The sequence below is a fragment of the Festucalex cinctus genome, chromosome 9 (genome assembly GCF_051991245.1).
Source record: "Festucalex cinctus isolate MCC-2025b chromosome 9, RoL_Fcin_1.0, whole genome shotgun sequence".
NCBI classification, from domain to species: domain Eukaryota; kingdom Metazoa; phylum Chordata; class Actinopteri; order Syngnathiformes; family Syngnathidae; genus Festucalex; species Festucalex cinctus.
The window spans coordinates 2,757,603-2,770,182 of record NC_135419.1 but is presented as its reverse complement, the minus strand read 5'-3'; the positions used below and the strand labels follow the sequence as shown (position 1 = coordinate 2,770,182).

Genomic DNA, 12,580 nt, shown 5'->3' with positions numbered 1-12,580 from the left:
GTATTTGTGAGTTATGTATTGTTAATAAGAAGGCTGAATAGGTAAAGAGTTATGGCTTCTTTAACATCTTGGTCGAAACTTTTTTTTTTTTTTTTGGTCTACTTCCATGCCACTGGACAAAATGACAGCGACACCCTTTTTAAATCTTTGACAGCTTTTTAATGATTCATAACTCTATTTTGGCAGAATAGTAGAATGGGGGGAAAAAAATGAAAAGTTCACATTCTTGTTAATAAATGAGTATGTATGCTCCTTTTCATCTGCATTTAACTTGCTATTTATACTTTTCCATTGTCAAAAGAAGGTACGACGAGAGTAGTAGTTCTAGTCGCTGTTCAGCCCAGAAGGATAAACACGTACAGTATGCTAATGTTAGCTTACCCTTTTGCGCTGGCTTTTTAGCTGTGGACGCTGCAGTGATATTAACTCTTTGACCGCCAAAAACGTTTAATAACGATTAGGAAAATCACAACGTATGGCGCCATAAACGTTAAATCACGTCAACTAAGTTTTTTTTATTTGATTTTATTTTTTTCCTCAGTGCAACGTCTAAGTGCAGCGCTGCCTGGTCAATGGGTTGTGGAATCAAAAACACTAACTATGGCCAGCAGATAGAAGCAATGTATCTATTTTTGTGAACGATCAAAGCCTTTGTCATATCAAAGTTGCAAAGTTTTTTTTTTTTATAACGTGCGGCAGTAAAATAGTTAAAAAAAAAAAAAAAAAGGTGGTTGTATTAGTGAGTTTATTAGTGCAGTTTAATTTTAATTTGGAATGTTTTGGCGACTGCGGCGGTCATCTCTCATATACCATACCACAAATACATTTAAATTGTTGGGTGGGTGAGTTTTTACACAGTATTGTGAGTGTTTTTTTGTGATAATTATCATATTGTGAGGTTCCTTTTATAATATTTATCGTAATGTTTGGCTATCGTTGCATCCCTATTAGCTACGACCCACTGATCTGTATATATTACAATTACTGGATAACTGGTAGGCCAAGACTTTTGAAGCCACAAGGCCGCCATATTACTACTCCTAAGAAACGTTTCTCTGCGTACGATCCTATACAATGCAGCAAAACACAAATGGTTTAAGTATTGTTTTAACATGCTGGATTGTCCCCTGCTGTGGACGTCCCATCCTGCTCAGTGTGCACGTCCAGCACCACGTCCCCTTTTCCTAAGGCTGGACTGTAATCACTAAATGACTATTTTCACTCTCACAGCACAGCTCCCTGCCTCACTCTCCTCTCCACCACTCCCCCGCCCCCTCTTTTTCTTTCTCTTTTTGACCTATTTCCTTGTTTCCGCTTCATTGCATCCCTCGTCGTTTTTTCCCCCAACCATTTTTCGTCATTTTTTGAAAAGCGGTGTGACTATAAACAGAGGAAGACTGAAAATGAAAGTACAAAGACAAGGCCTGCAGATGGGGGGGGGTGGAAGGCTTTAAAATGAGAACGGACGCTCCTAAAGAACACTAGTTACATGCACATAACCCTTGTCATGGGAGTATATTTCATTAAAACGGCATTAGCAAGGCATCCTTGCTCACATGGCAGACCCAATGACAAATGACGTGTCCTTGAGTCATGCCGAGGTACTAGGCCACGCTAGTTTTCCTCTGCCCTCAGTGAGAGCAGCGGTTGTCATAGAAACAGACACGGAGAACCCTGCGTGTAAAAGAGGCTTGAAACAAAAATGACGGAATCGTGAATGTGGGAGAGGCTGCACAGTCAAGAGCCTACACAACATACATGGCAGCTACTAAGGGGTGTTAAAAAAAATCGATTCGGCAATATATCGCGTTATTACATCGTGCAATTCTCGAATCGATTCAATAGGCAGTCGAATCGATTTTTAATCATCCATTTTTGATGGGAAAATATTCACCAAAACGTCTTAGGGTTCACGCCTTAACTCATTCGCTTCCAGCCGTTTTCACATTTCGCAATCCCGTTCGCTCCCGGCTGTTTTACTGGATTTTGACTGATTTTGCAAGGCCCACAGAATATTGTGTTCTATTGCTATAAAAGCATGGAACCTATCAAAAGAAAGAAAGAAAGAAAGAAAGATTAAAGTTTCTTCTTTCATCAGGAAAAAAAAGTATGTTTCTATCTGCTTCCGTTTTGCAGCAATTAGCATTAGAAGAGAGCCAAGTTTCATCAGTTTTCACAAATCTATTCAAAATTGTAAGTAATTGAGCTTTTTTTCTACATGGCCCTGGTTGATCTCCTTTGCTCTGCTGCCACCTGCTGGCCGTTTGTGTCATAACTACCATTTCTGGAACTGTTCTTTGCAGTTGAGAGGCTGCATCAAAGCCTTCTGTATGTTCTCGCATTAAAAAAACAAAACAAAATAATGTATAAATACGTCTTTGGGACACTTAGAACATTAAAAAAAACGTGTTTAAACGTTATTGGGAGCAAATGAATTAAGCATGAAAGAATGTTATATTAATGGAACATTAAGCCTTAATATTTTATTTCAATGCTGTTCAAACATGAAACAGATTACAACCTGTATAAGACTGAAATTTCAGATAAATAAATAATACATTTTCATGCAAATCTTACACTGTACAAGTTTACTGATTACTATTTTCTAAATTTGAATAAAAAAAAAAAATCGCAACAATCGACTTATAAATTCGTATCGGGATAAATCGGTATTGAATCGAATCGTGACCTATGAATCGTGATGCGAATCGAATCGTCAGGTATTCGGCAATTCGCACCCCGAGCAGCTACTGTAGTCTGTACGTGGAAATATGTCTTTTCTTTTTGATTCACTGCTCGATAAGGACACTGCTATAGTTCTGGGATATAATATGTTCACCTCTTTTCTTTTCTGTCATTGTTGTATGTTACAAAGTTGGGAACATAGAAGCTTTACTTTCTCCAACTTGTGCCCCTTCCATTCAGCCGGTCCCCACCAGCCCGACCAGCACCTCGCCGACACCAGGTGGAACTTTAGGCATGTCCAAAATGGATGCCCAGGATGTCTACATCCTTTCGCCTGTCTCTGGACTCTACAGCCCCAGGTGAGGATCTAAGATGTTACAGATCTATGTGGCTGACCTTGCATGGTTATGACCAAAAAAAATGCTGCTGTTCTCTCAGGGAGGAGTTGGGTTTGATTTCATGTGATGACATCACCCGCTACAGCGTGACCTCCCAGTCTGGTTCCAAAGGGTCAGAGGCTGTCAGCTACTACTTGGACCAGGACAGTGGTCAGTATTTCTCTCTTTTGGAGGGAGACGGACCACCGGGCTCTGAGTACGACAGAGGCCGCAATACGGGCGTGCGTAGGCGTGACAAGACCCCCACACACGGTAAGAAAGTCATTTGATGTTGCGGTTCCAAACCTGTTTCTTCAGTAGAACGGCATGATGTCTTTAACACAAATGTTCTCACCTTTTTTTGTTATCAACATTTCCTCATTGTGTGTTCATCATTTGCTATAATGGCTGTTTATCACCAGCAAAGCTTCTGATGCTGTTTGCCTGTCAGCATGATGCAGCATTACAACAGAAAATTCTGGGTCGATTTCTCGTTCAAAGTGGTGTTGCATGGACCAAAGAACTAACAATTTGATCCTGAGGCATAAAGGATAACGTTCTGTTTCTGGCATATTTCTTGAAAAAAATATCCCGACGCTGAACTGTCATGCCCTTAAAATCAAACACAAATCCATGAGCACAGTTTGGAGCCCTCTCTCTCTCCCTTGCCACCTCGGGCCCTTCACCCACTGTCCCAGACAGCTTTCGAGACATCCGCTTCCTTCATGGTAGACTCTCAAGCGGCCGTCGCGGTGCGAAAGGCCGGGGTCACGCGACAAACAACTGCATTAGCATTCACATGAGTTGTGAGTCTGGACTATGTCTGGACTATCAATGAAAGCGGGGGCCTGTTTGGGATTCCGCTATGCAGAGATAAATCGTCCAAACACAACAGTAAATTAAAAAAAAATGATGCAGATGCTAATAATGGGGATGGGTCACAAGAAATATATAATGTATAAGTAATATAGTTCAAACGATTTTTTTTTCTATTTACTGAATATCCTGGCATCCTAATATTTATTTACTATATTTATTATTATTATTTTACAAATGAAAAAAAATTACCACATTCTGTTTCGCATTTCACAACTCCATGATCACACGTTTTTTTTTTTTAATCTTAAATTAGCAGATTAGCTTCCTGACCTGCTGCCGTGCTGGACTTTTCCAGCGGTACCAGACTGCTGAATCTTATCGTTGCAATGATGCTGAGCCCTCCAAATCGCCAAAGTGCTGAGCTCATTTGGTTTTCTTGGCAAGAAAAAAAAACAAAAAAATAAAACAAGTCGAAACGAATGTGCTGTATAAAAAGGAAGGATGTTTAAAATCATGGCAGTGGGTCGTTTTGATGATGTCTTAACTGCTTGAAGACTCGACGAGAGCACGTAGAGAATTTCTTCTGGATGCAAGGGAGACTGTATTGATCTTGTTTTATTTTACCACATTGCTTAAAATTATGAGTATGACCAAGAAATACCTATTGAAGTTTTTTTTAATAATATAGAGACTTTTGATGTCCTTTTATCAGATTTGCAAGATAATTTAGTTTTGATATGCCCAAGGGTGGCCTTTGTCAAGTTATTCTAACAAACTTTGTAAACACCTGGCATCTCGAATGACCAAATTTCTCATTCGATATTTAATAGGGATTCGGTTTCTGTATTTGTATGCATTGGTGGCGGCTGGTGTGAAATATTATGTTTATGCAGAGGTGGGCATTGCATCAATATTGGTGGAAGGGATGCCCGTTTTGTTGACGATTAACGAATGATGGGAAAATGTGAAAAATTGACGGACTAAGCGTTGCCGGAAATGGGTTTTCGTCCGTGTATGTAATCATCAATAACCGAGTCCGGTCAAACGGTCCTTCTCAGTCTGTCAATGACGGACGCCCGTTTGGCTGACGATTAACGAGCAAACAGAAACACCGTCTTCAATTAACTCATTGCTTCTCAAACAGTGGGGCGGGCCCCTCCCAGGGGGGCGCGAGGCTTCGTCAAGTGGGGCGCGTTTGACCTCGGGGAACATGTTTTTTATTTTTGTATTTTTTTATTTTTTACTGTCTTTGAATAAAGTGCAATTGCACCTCCACTACATTAGGGGGCAGTGGCACTCTCATTGGCAGAGTGTGCACAGGGAGCGTTCGCTCGGTGGTGTAGGGGTTTTGTTTGCACTGAGCATGCGCGCTTTGTACGCAGCACAGAGAATGAGTATGAAGGGTAGCAGACCCTCAAGGGACACCATGAAAAAATATTTAACTCTTTGACTGCCAAAAACGTTTAATAACGATGAGTAAAATCACGATGTATGTTGCCATAAACGTGAAATGACGTCATCTACTTTTTTTTTTTTTTTTTTTTTTCGTCAACGGACGGAGCAACGTCTAAATGCAGCGCTGCCCGGTCAATGGGTTGTGGAATCATGGGTTGTGGTGGTGGTGGTTTCTTCTTCTGAGGGGGGGGGGCATGACAGAAAATAATTGAGAAGCACTGAATTAACTGAACATACATGGAGAATGAAAGGGTAGCTAAAATGTGGGTCATTATGGCCCTCATCATGCATGTCATTCCAGTCCCTCACCCGCACACACCTTGTCTACTCTCCCTTGTCCGCCCGCCGGCTGTCTCTCTCGATCGCTGCTTTCCAAACACCCCCCCCCCCCGAAATACCCACGTCCCCACTTTAGCCAACTCTGATCGCTGGTTGGATTGTTCCAGGTGACCTCAGACCTGTTTCCATGCCTCCCGAATATAACTGGATGGCCGAGGCCAAGGAACCCAGCATGGGCAAAAGAGGGAGCCGAGGTACACGCATACTAACACATCAACACTGCGCTCCAGTCGAGTGAAAAACAAACGCGTCGGGAGTGGACCGGCGCTGCTTGCTTTGCTTTCTACTTTGCTCAAACACATCCCATCCTCAGGTTGTTCATGGTGGTGTGGTTGTGTACGGATACATAATCTGAAAAGTTATGTATCTGACGTAGTGACAAACAGGCATAAATGCAAGAGGATTGCATTTATACAACTGCTGAAGAAATGAAGGTATTTCAATGTGACTATAACAGTTTGCACGACAATTGATCTGTATTCACCTCAACTCGACTGCCAGAAAGTCTATGAATAACATTAAAATACATTAATACGGTCTGGGTCGGGTGCATTTCCCCCCCCCCCCCTTCTATTTCTCATTCTTTTGTCAGATTTAGGTTTTCATTTTTAAATATGTGAACAATGAAACAAATGATCAGATTCAAACTTTTGCGTGACAGTCTAAAGTTTACTCTAAATCTGCATAATCGTTGTATCAGATAAGCAGGATGGCCCGAGCTGTGGCTTCAGTCGAGCTGATAATGCAGCTTTGGAAAACCTTTATCAGTTTCTGTTGTTTTTTATCCAAGGGTCTCTCTCGGCCTTTTCCACCATGCAGTAACTTCTCCCTCAGTTCTATCCTAGCTGCAGGCTTTTTTTTATTTTTATTTTTTTTTCGTTTTTCTCCCTCTCCCTTCCATTCCTTATTGAGCCTGTCTAATCTTCTAACTGCAGCAAATTTCTCCATCGACGCAGATTCAGACAACTCCCTACTACGTTACCTCAGTGATGACAAGATCCTGGTGATTGAGGAGGAGCCCGAGGGTCCGGGTAGAGAGAGCCGGAGGGACTCCACCAGACGCTCTCGGCGCAAGAGCCGCAATCCCAGCAGCCCGAGCTTTCCTCTCAGCCCATCCATGCTGTCCTCCACACTGCGCTTAGACCAGCCGCCAGAGCCGTTGCCTGTATGTATACATTCATATATTACGTGTGTCCGTGTAATTATATATATATATATATATATATATATATATACATATATATATATATATATATATATATATATATATATATATATATATTAGGGGTGTGAATTGCCTAGTACCTGACGATTCGATTCGTATCACGATTCACAGGTCACGATTCGATTCGATACCGATTAATCCCGATACGAATGGTCACGATTCGATACCGATTAATCCCGATACGAATTTATAAGTCGATTGTTGCGATTTTTTTCCATTCAAATTTAGAAAATACTATCAGTAAATTTGTACATGTACACTGTAAGATTTGTATGAATATATTTATCTAAAACTTGAGGCTTATAACCGTGAGCCACTGTACACAAACAGTTTGCAATCTGTTTCACATTTGAACAGCATTAAAATAAAAATATTAAGGCTTAATGTGCCGTTCATATAACATTCTTCCATGCTCAAGATGTGAATCCTAAAAAAAAAAAAAAAAAAAAAAAAAAAAGCGATTCTGCCGATTATTGAATCGATTCGAGAATCGCGCGATGTAGTATCGCGATATATCGCCGAATCGATTTTTTTAACACCCCTAATATATATATATATATATATATATATATATATATATATATAAATATATTAGGGGTGTTAAAAAAATCGATTCTGCAATATATCGCAATACTACAGCACGCAAATCTCGAATCAATTCAATAGGCAGCCGAATCGATTTTTTAACATCCATTTTTGATGGAAAAATATTCAACAAAATGTCTAACTTTTCAAGAATGTTATATTAATGGAACATTAAGCCTTAATATTTTATTTCAATGCTGTTTTAACATGAAAAAGGTTACAACCTGTTTGTTAAATACAGTAGCTCACAGTTATAAAACTGAAGTTTCAGATAAAAAAAAAATAATACATTTTCTTACAAATCTTACAGTGTACATGTACAAGTTTACTGAATGGTATTTTCTAAAATTGAGTAAAAAAAATCGCAACTGAACTCAACTCATTACATTCATATCGGGATTAATCGGTATCGAATCGTGACCTATGAATCGTGATACGGATCGAAATACGGATCGAATCGTTCGGTACGAGGCAATTCACACCCCTAATATATATATATATATATATATATATATATATATATATATATATATATATATGTATATATATATATATATATATATATATATATATATATATATATATGTATATATATATATCAAGTGTTAGGACTCTTGCATTTTCTTACCAATCAAAACAGTAGTCCAGTTAACTTCTCAAAGTTGGACTGTGTGTTTGTTTTCCCTTCGGTAAGTTTTTGGCATATATCAGGTTATAAAATCCATCTGAATATTTGGACTACCTGTACCTGCAGAATTTGTTTAGAAACTACAAGTACTTATTTTGGCACCATATGACAGGTGGCAGATGGCTGACTTTGATGAGGCCTACTTTTTATGTAAGCTCTTAAACGAGGAGGTAAAGTGAGGAAAGTTAGAATGTGTTGTTTTGATGTTTACCATAGAAACAAAGCAAGATTTGTTTTTCATTTGTATTATTATTATTATTTTTAGAAGCATTCGATTTTCATAATGTACATTTATTGGTTATCATTAATGCGAGACTATTACAGAATTCAGTACTAGCACGGTGATTAAGTCAAGTCGTCTTTATTTATATAGGGCCATCAGAAGAAGACAGACTTTGTTTATTTCCAATCACGTTATGTTTACTATTTAGTAGTTATATCCATCCATCCATTTTCTGAACCGCTTGCTCCTCACAACGATACTCAGACCCTCAGTACTCACCGATACCAACTGCCGATACCAGTAGTACATTTTGACAAATAAAAAAAATCACTAAAAGATATTTTTAAACAAATATATTTCCTTTAATTTTGACAAAACAAACAGCACAGTCACTCTTCAATAGTCTTAACGCTCAAAATAAAACACAAAAATGCTCTTTTAGTTTAAAATTCACAATTTTGAAGTATTTCCAAACCGGTGAAGTTTTGGTGAAAAACTGCTGCAAGCTATAGCGCCACTTACAGGCAAGGAGGACTCATTAACGTCTTCCTCCTCTGCCATCGCTCGCTTGTACTCGTCTGCGTCACGAGTACTCGAGTACTTGAAAAAGGCTGGTATCGGCCCGATACCGATACCTGGTATCGGTGCTCGCCCATCTCTAGTAAATAATAAATATTTAATCTGTTGAAAAAAGTGTGCCTGCATCTTGAAACATTCCCAAACAATATCTGGAGGAATTCTTATATGTCTTTTCATCATGCAGCTTCCATATGCGTCTCCAACAAAAGTGCCACGGCATTCACCTCCGGTTCACCCTGCTTGCGTGTATTATCTGAAGAGGGGTGCGTTTGATCTTCCGGCAGCTTTTTGGATTATAAGAACAACGGGGACAAATTCACACTGGGCCCTCGTACACTTGCATGCACGTAGACAGATGTTGCATCTGCACAGCCAGACTCACACACAAATTAATCTGTATGCAGTGAAACGATCTCACAATTCATCCAAACATCCACATCACTGGATTCTAAAGAGGAATTTATTCTGGGCAAACACACACATTTGAGTACACACGCACACACACAAGCGCGCATCGTAGGTGAGGACGGTGTATGACTCAGCATCAGCTAGACCAATTATGAATTTGCTTTAAACTCAATACAGACTCCCAACATGTTAGTACACACTGTCCTCTCTCTCGCTAACCTTCAAAGCGGTGCGTTTGTTTTGATGACTCAAATCCAAGCGAAAGCACATGTACAAGAACAGATACTGCGCTAATAAATATGTCACGATTCTTCCCGCCCTCCCACAATGTGCACGTTAACTCGTTCACTCCCAGCTATTTTTACTGAGGCAACCACCTTCGCTCCCGGCGGCTTTGACTGATTTTGCAAGGCCCACAGAATATTGCAGAATATTGCTATAAAAACATGGAACCCACCAAATGAAAAGGAGGGAGTCTCTTCTTTCAACAGGAAAAAAAAAAAAAAAGTATATTTGTATCTGTTTACGTTTAGCAGCAATTAGCATAAGAATATAGTTAAGTTTCGTCAATATTCACATTCCTGGTGAAAACGCTGATAAAAAGAGCATGTTGCAACATGGCCCCGGCTGATCTCTTATACTCTGCTGCCACCTGATGGCCATGTTTTTAACAACTGACATTGCTTTAAGCCACATCTTCATGTCAGAAGCTGCATCAAAGCCTGTATGTATTCTGTATAAAAAATACATAAATAAATAAATAAATAAAAAATACAAAGGTGTAGACACATTTTTGGGAGTGAATGACAAAGTTAAAAAATGTAAAAAAAAAAAAAAAAAAAAAAGCAAAAAAAAAAACAACACTGTCATCAAGGCTTTTTTAGCTGATCTTTAAGAAGTTTCCTTCTCTGTCTTTTAGCGAGGTGCGGACACACTGCGCGCAGACACGACAGACAGGTGAGTTCACCGTTTTTGTCAAGATATATGGGTGCATATATAGAATTAAAGACAGTAGTATTATGATTGTTTTATCAGTCACAATCAATCTTTTTACAGGTACTCCGGTTCTGGAAGCTCAGGAGCAGCCTCCATGAAAAAAGTAAAAAGACTTTTACTGCCTTACTTGATCACTTTTTGCATTTGGATTTTATGAATTCTGCACTTCCTCCTCTTAATCTCTTTTTATTAAACAATATACGACGACTCACGTGCATTTTCAACAAGCCATAGAAGCTTCAACGCTACTTCCGCTGTCTCCTAGCAACCACATCCGCGATGGTAACAGGCTTCGTTGCGACTCAACATACATATGAACCAAAGTGATTTCAGACATTCCCTACACCAGGGGTCTGCAACCTGCGGCTCTGGAGCCAGATGTGGATCTTTAGTCGATCCCCTGTGGCTCCCTGTGGATCTCAACAAAAACACTTAGATTTTTTTTTTTTTTTTTTTACATATTTAGCTTTATTTTTTTAGATAAAATATTATTTAAATGAATTAATGATGTAGATATAAAAAACGATGAACTGAACATAAAAAAAAGAAATCATTAGAGTCCAAATTTTTAACTTGTTAAAAAAAAGAGAGACAAAAGTTTGATGAAAACTTTTTTAAAATTACCTAAAAATATCCAAAAAGAAAGAGGAAAAGCATAAAAATAGCATTTTATGTCCATAACATTGCCCCCCCAAAAAAGTCTGAAAATTTATCTAAGAAAAGGCCGGAAAGAAAATGTCCATAAACAAGAATGAATCCCGAAAATTACCATAAAATGTAATTGCCAAAAAATGTCAGAAAATTGACAGCAAAAAAATAAAAGGCAGAAAAAATTTCAAAAAGATAGCAATAAAATGGCCAAAAAAGGAAAAAGAGGCAGAAAATTACCATGTGTCCAAAAAATGGTCAAAAATTGCAAAAAAAAAGGGCAAAAAAGTCTAAAAATTACAAAAAAAAATAAAAAATAAAAAACTGAAGATTAAAGGTCGAAGAAAATGAATCTCAAAAGTATTGGATGCTGCATATTTTCCTGTTATGGTGTAGCTTAAATTACATTAGACTAACACACTGTTTCCTTTCTCACAATCTTCAAATGTTTTGTGGCTCCAGACAGATATTTGGTCATTTATTTGACCTAAAATGGCTCTTTTGACAGTAAAGGTTGCCGACCCCTGCCCTACACCTTCAATCGGATTCTAAATAAATGTTTAATTGAGATAAAATGGCCTTCCACTCGAGGGTCATTGTCACCCTGGCAGCATTAGTCATCAGTGCTTGTTTGTTGTCGCATATAGTGAGTCAGCCCAATTTTCTATAAACAAGTGTTCATTAATTAGTTTCATTAAAATAGCAAGCTTGCTGTGTAAATGTACTACAATTGTTGGATTGTTGTCAGGTGTTCTGAACTCATTCACTCGCCGCCATTTTCACATTTCGCAGTCCCGTTCGCTCCCGGCTGTTTTACTGGATTTTGACTGATTTTGCAAGGCCCACAGAATATTGTGTTCAATTGCTATAAAAACATGGAACCGACCAAAAGAAAGATTAAAGTCTCTTCTTTCATCAGGGAAAAAAAGTATGTTTCTATCGGTTTCCGTTTTGCAGCAATTAGCATTAGAAGAGAGCTAAGTTTCATCAGTTTTCACAAATCTATTCAAAATTGTAATTGAGCTTTTTTTGTACATGGCCCTGATTGATCTCCTTTTCTCTGCTGCCACCTGCTGGTCGTTTGTGTAATAACTCCCATTTCTGCAACCGTTCTTAGCAGTTGAGAGGCTGTATCAAGGCCCCCTTGTATGCTCTAGCATAAAAACAAACAAACAACAACAACAAAAACGTATAAATATGTCTTTGGGACATTTAAAACATTAAAAAAACAACAACGAATTTACACGTTATTGGGAGCAAATGAGTTAATGTTGCCGCTCCTTTTCCTTATAGACATTGTAGTACTGTGTTGTTTGAGTTATGGGACAGAAAATAATTGGTGAAGTTGCTGTGTTGTATCATGTGAAATAATGAGCTAATTCCAATTATTTTCCTCTCTCGCTGTCTCGCAGTCTTTCCATTACACCTCATTGAGAACGAAAACCAAAAAGAGAAGTAAAGGTAGGTTAGAAATGCAAATCTTTTGTTCGACTTTTGTGATATCTTAAGGATGCTACTTGTGTAGTCTGTTTAGGATGCTGATATTTTTATCC

The 12,580-nt window shown here is 38.6% G+C and overlaps 1 protein-coding gene across 6 annotated transcripts in view; it reads left to right on the top strand.

Annotated features, from left to right (window-relative positions):
• The window catches only part of LOC144025341 (connector enhancer of kinase suppressor of ras 2), a 67,373-nt gene that overhangs the window by 41,272 nt on the left and 13,521 nt on the right, over window positions 1-12,580 (top strand). For 3 of the 6 annotated variants that reach the window (XM_077531215.1, XM_077531214.1, XM_077531211.1), the window contains exons 10-16: window positions 2,926-3,044; window positions 3,124-3,335; window positions 5,783-5,869; window positions 6,632-6,840; window positions 10,303-10,340; window positions 10,419-10,482; window positions 12,440-12,488. In XM_077531215.1, the coding sequence (XP_077387341.1) occupies window positions 2,926-3,044; window positions 3,124-3,335; window positions 5,783-5,869; window positions 6,632-6,840; window positions 10,303-10,340; window positions 10,419-10,482; window positions 12,440-12,488 (778 nt within the window). The remainder of the gene's footprint in view (window positions 1-2,925; window positions 3,045-3,123; window positions 3,336-5,782; window positions 5,870-6,631; window positions 6,841-10,302; window positions 10,341-10,418; window positions 10,483-12,439; window positions 12,489-12,580) is intronic. The other 3 variants (XM_077531216.1, XM_077531212.1, XM_077531213.1) reach the window with 2 other exon arrangements.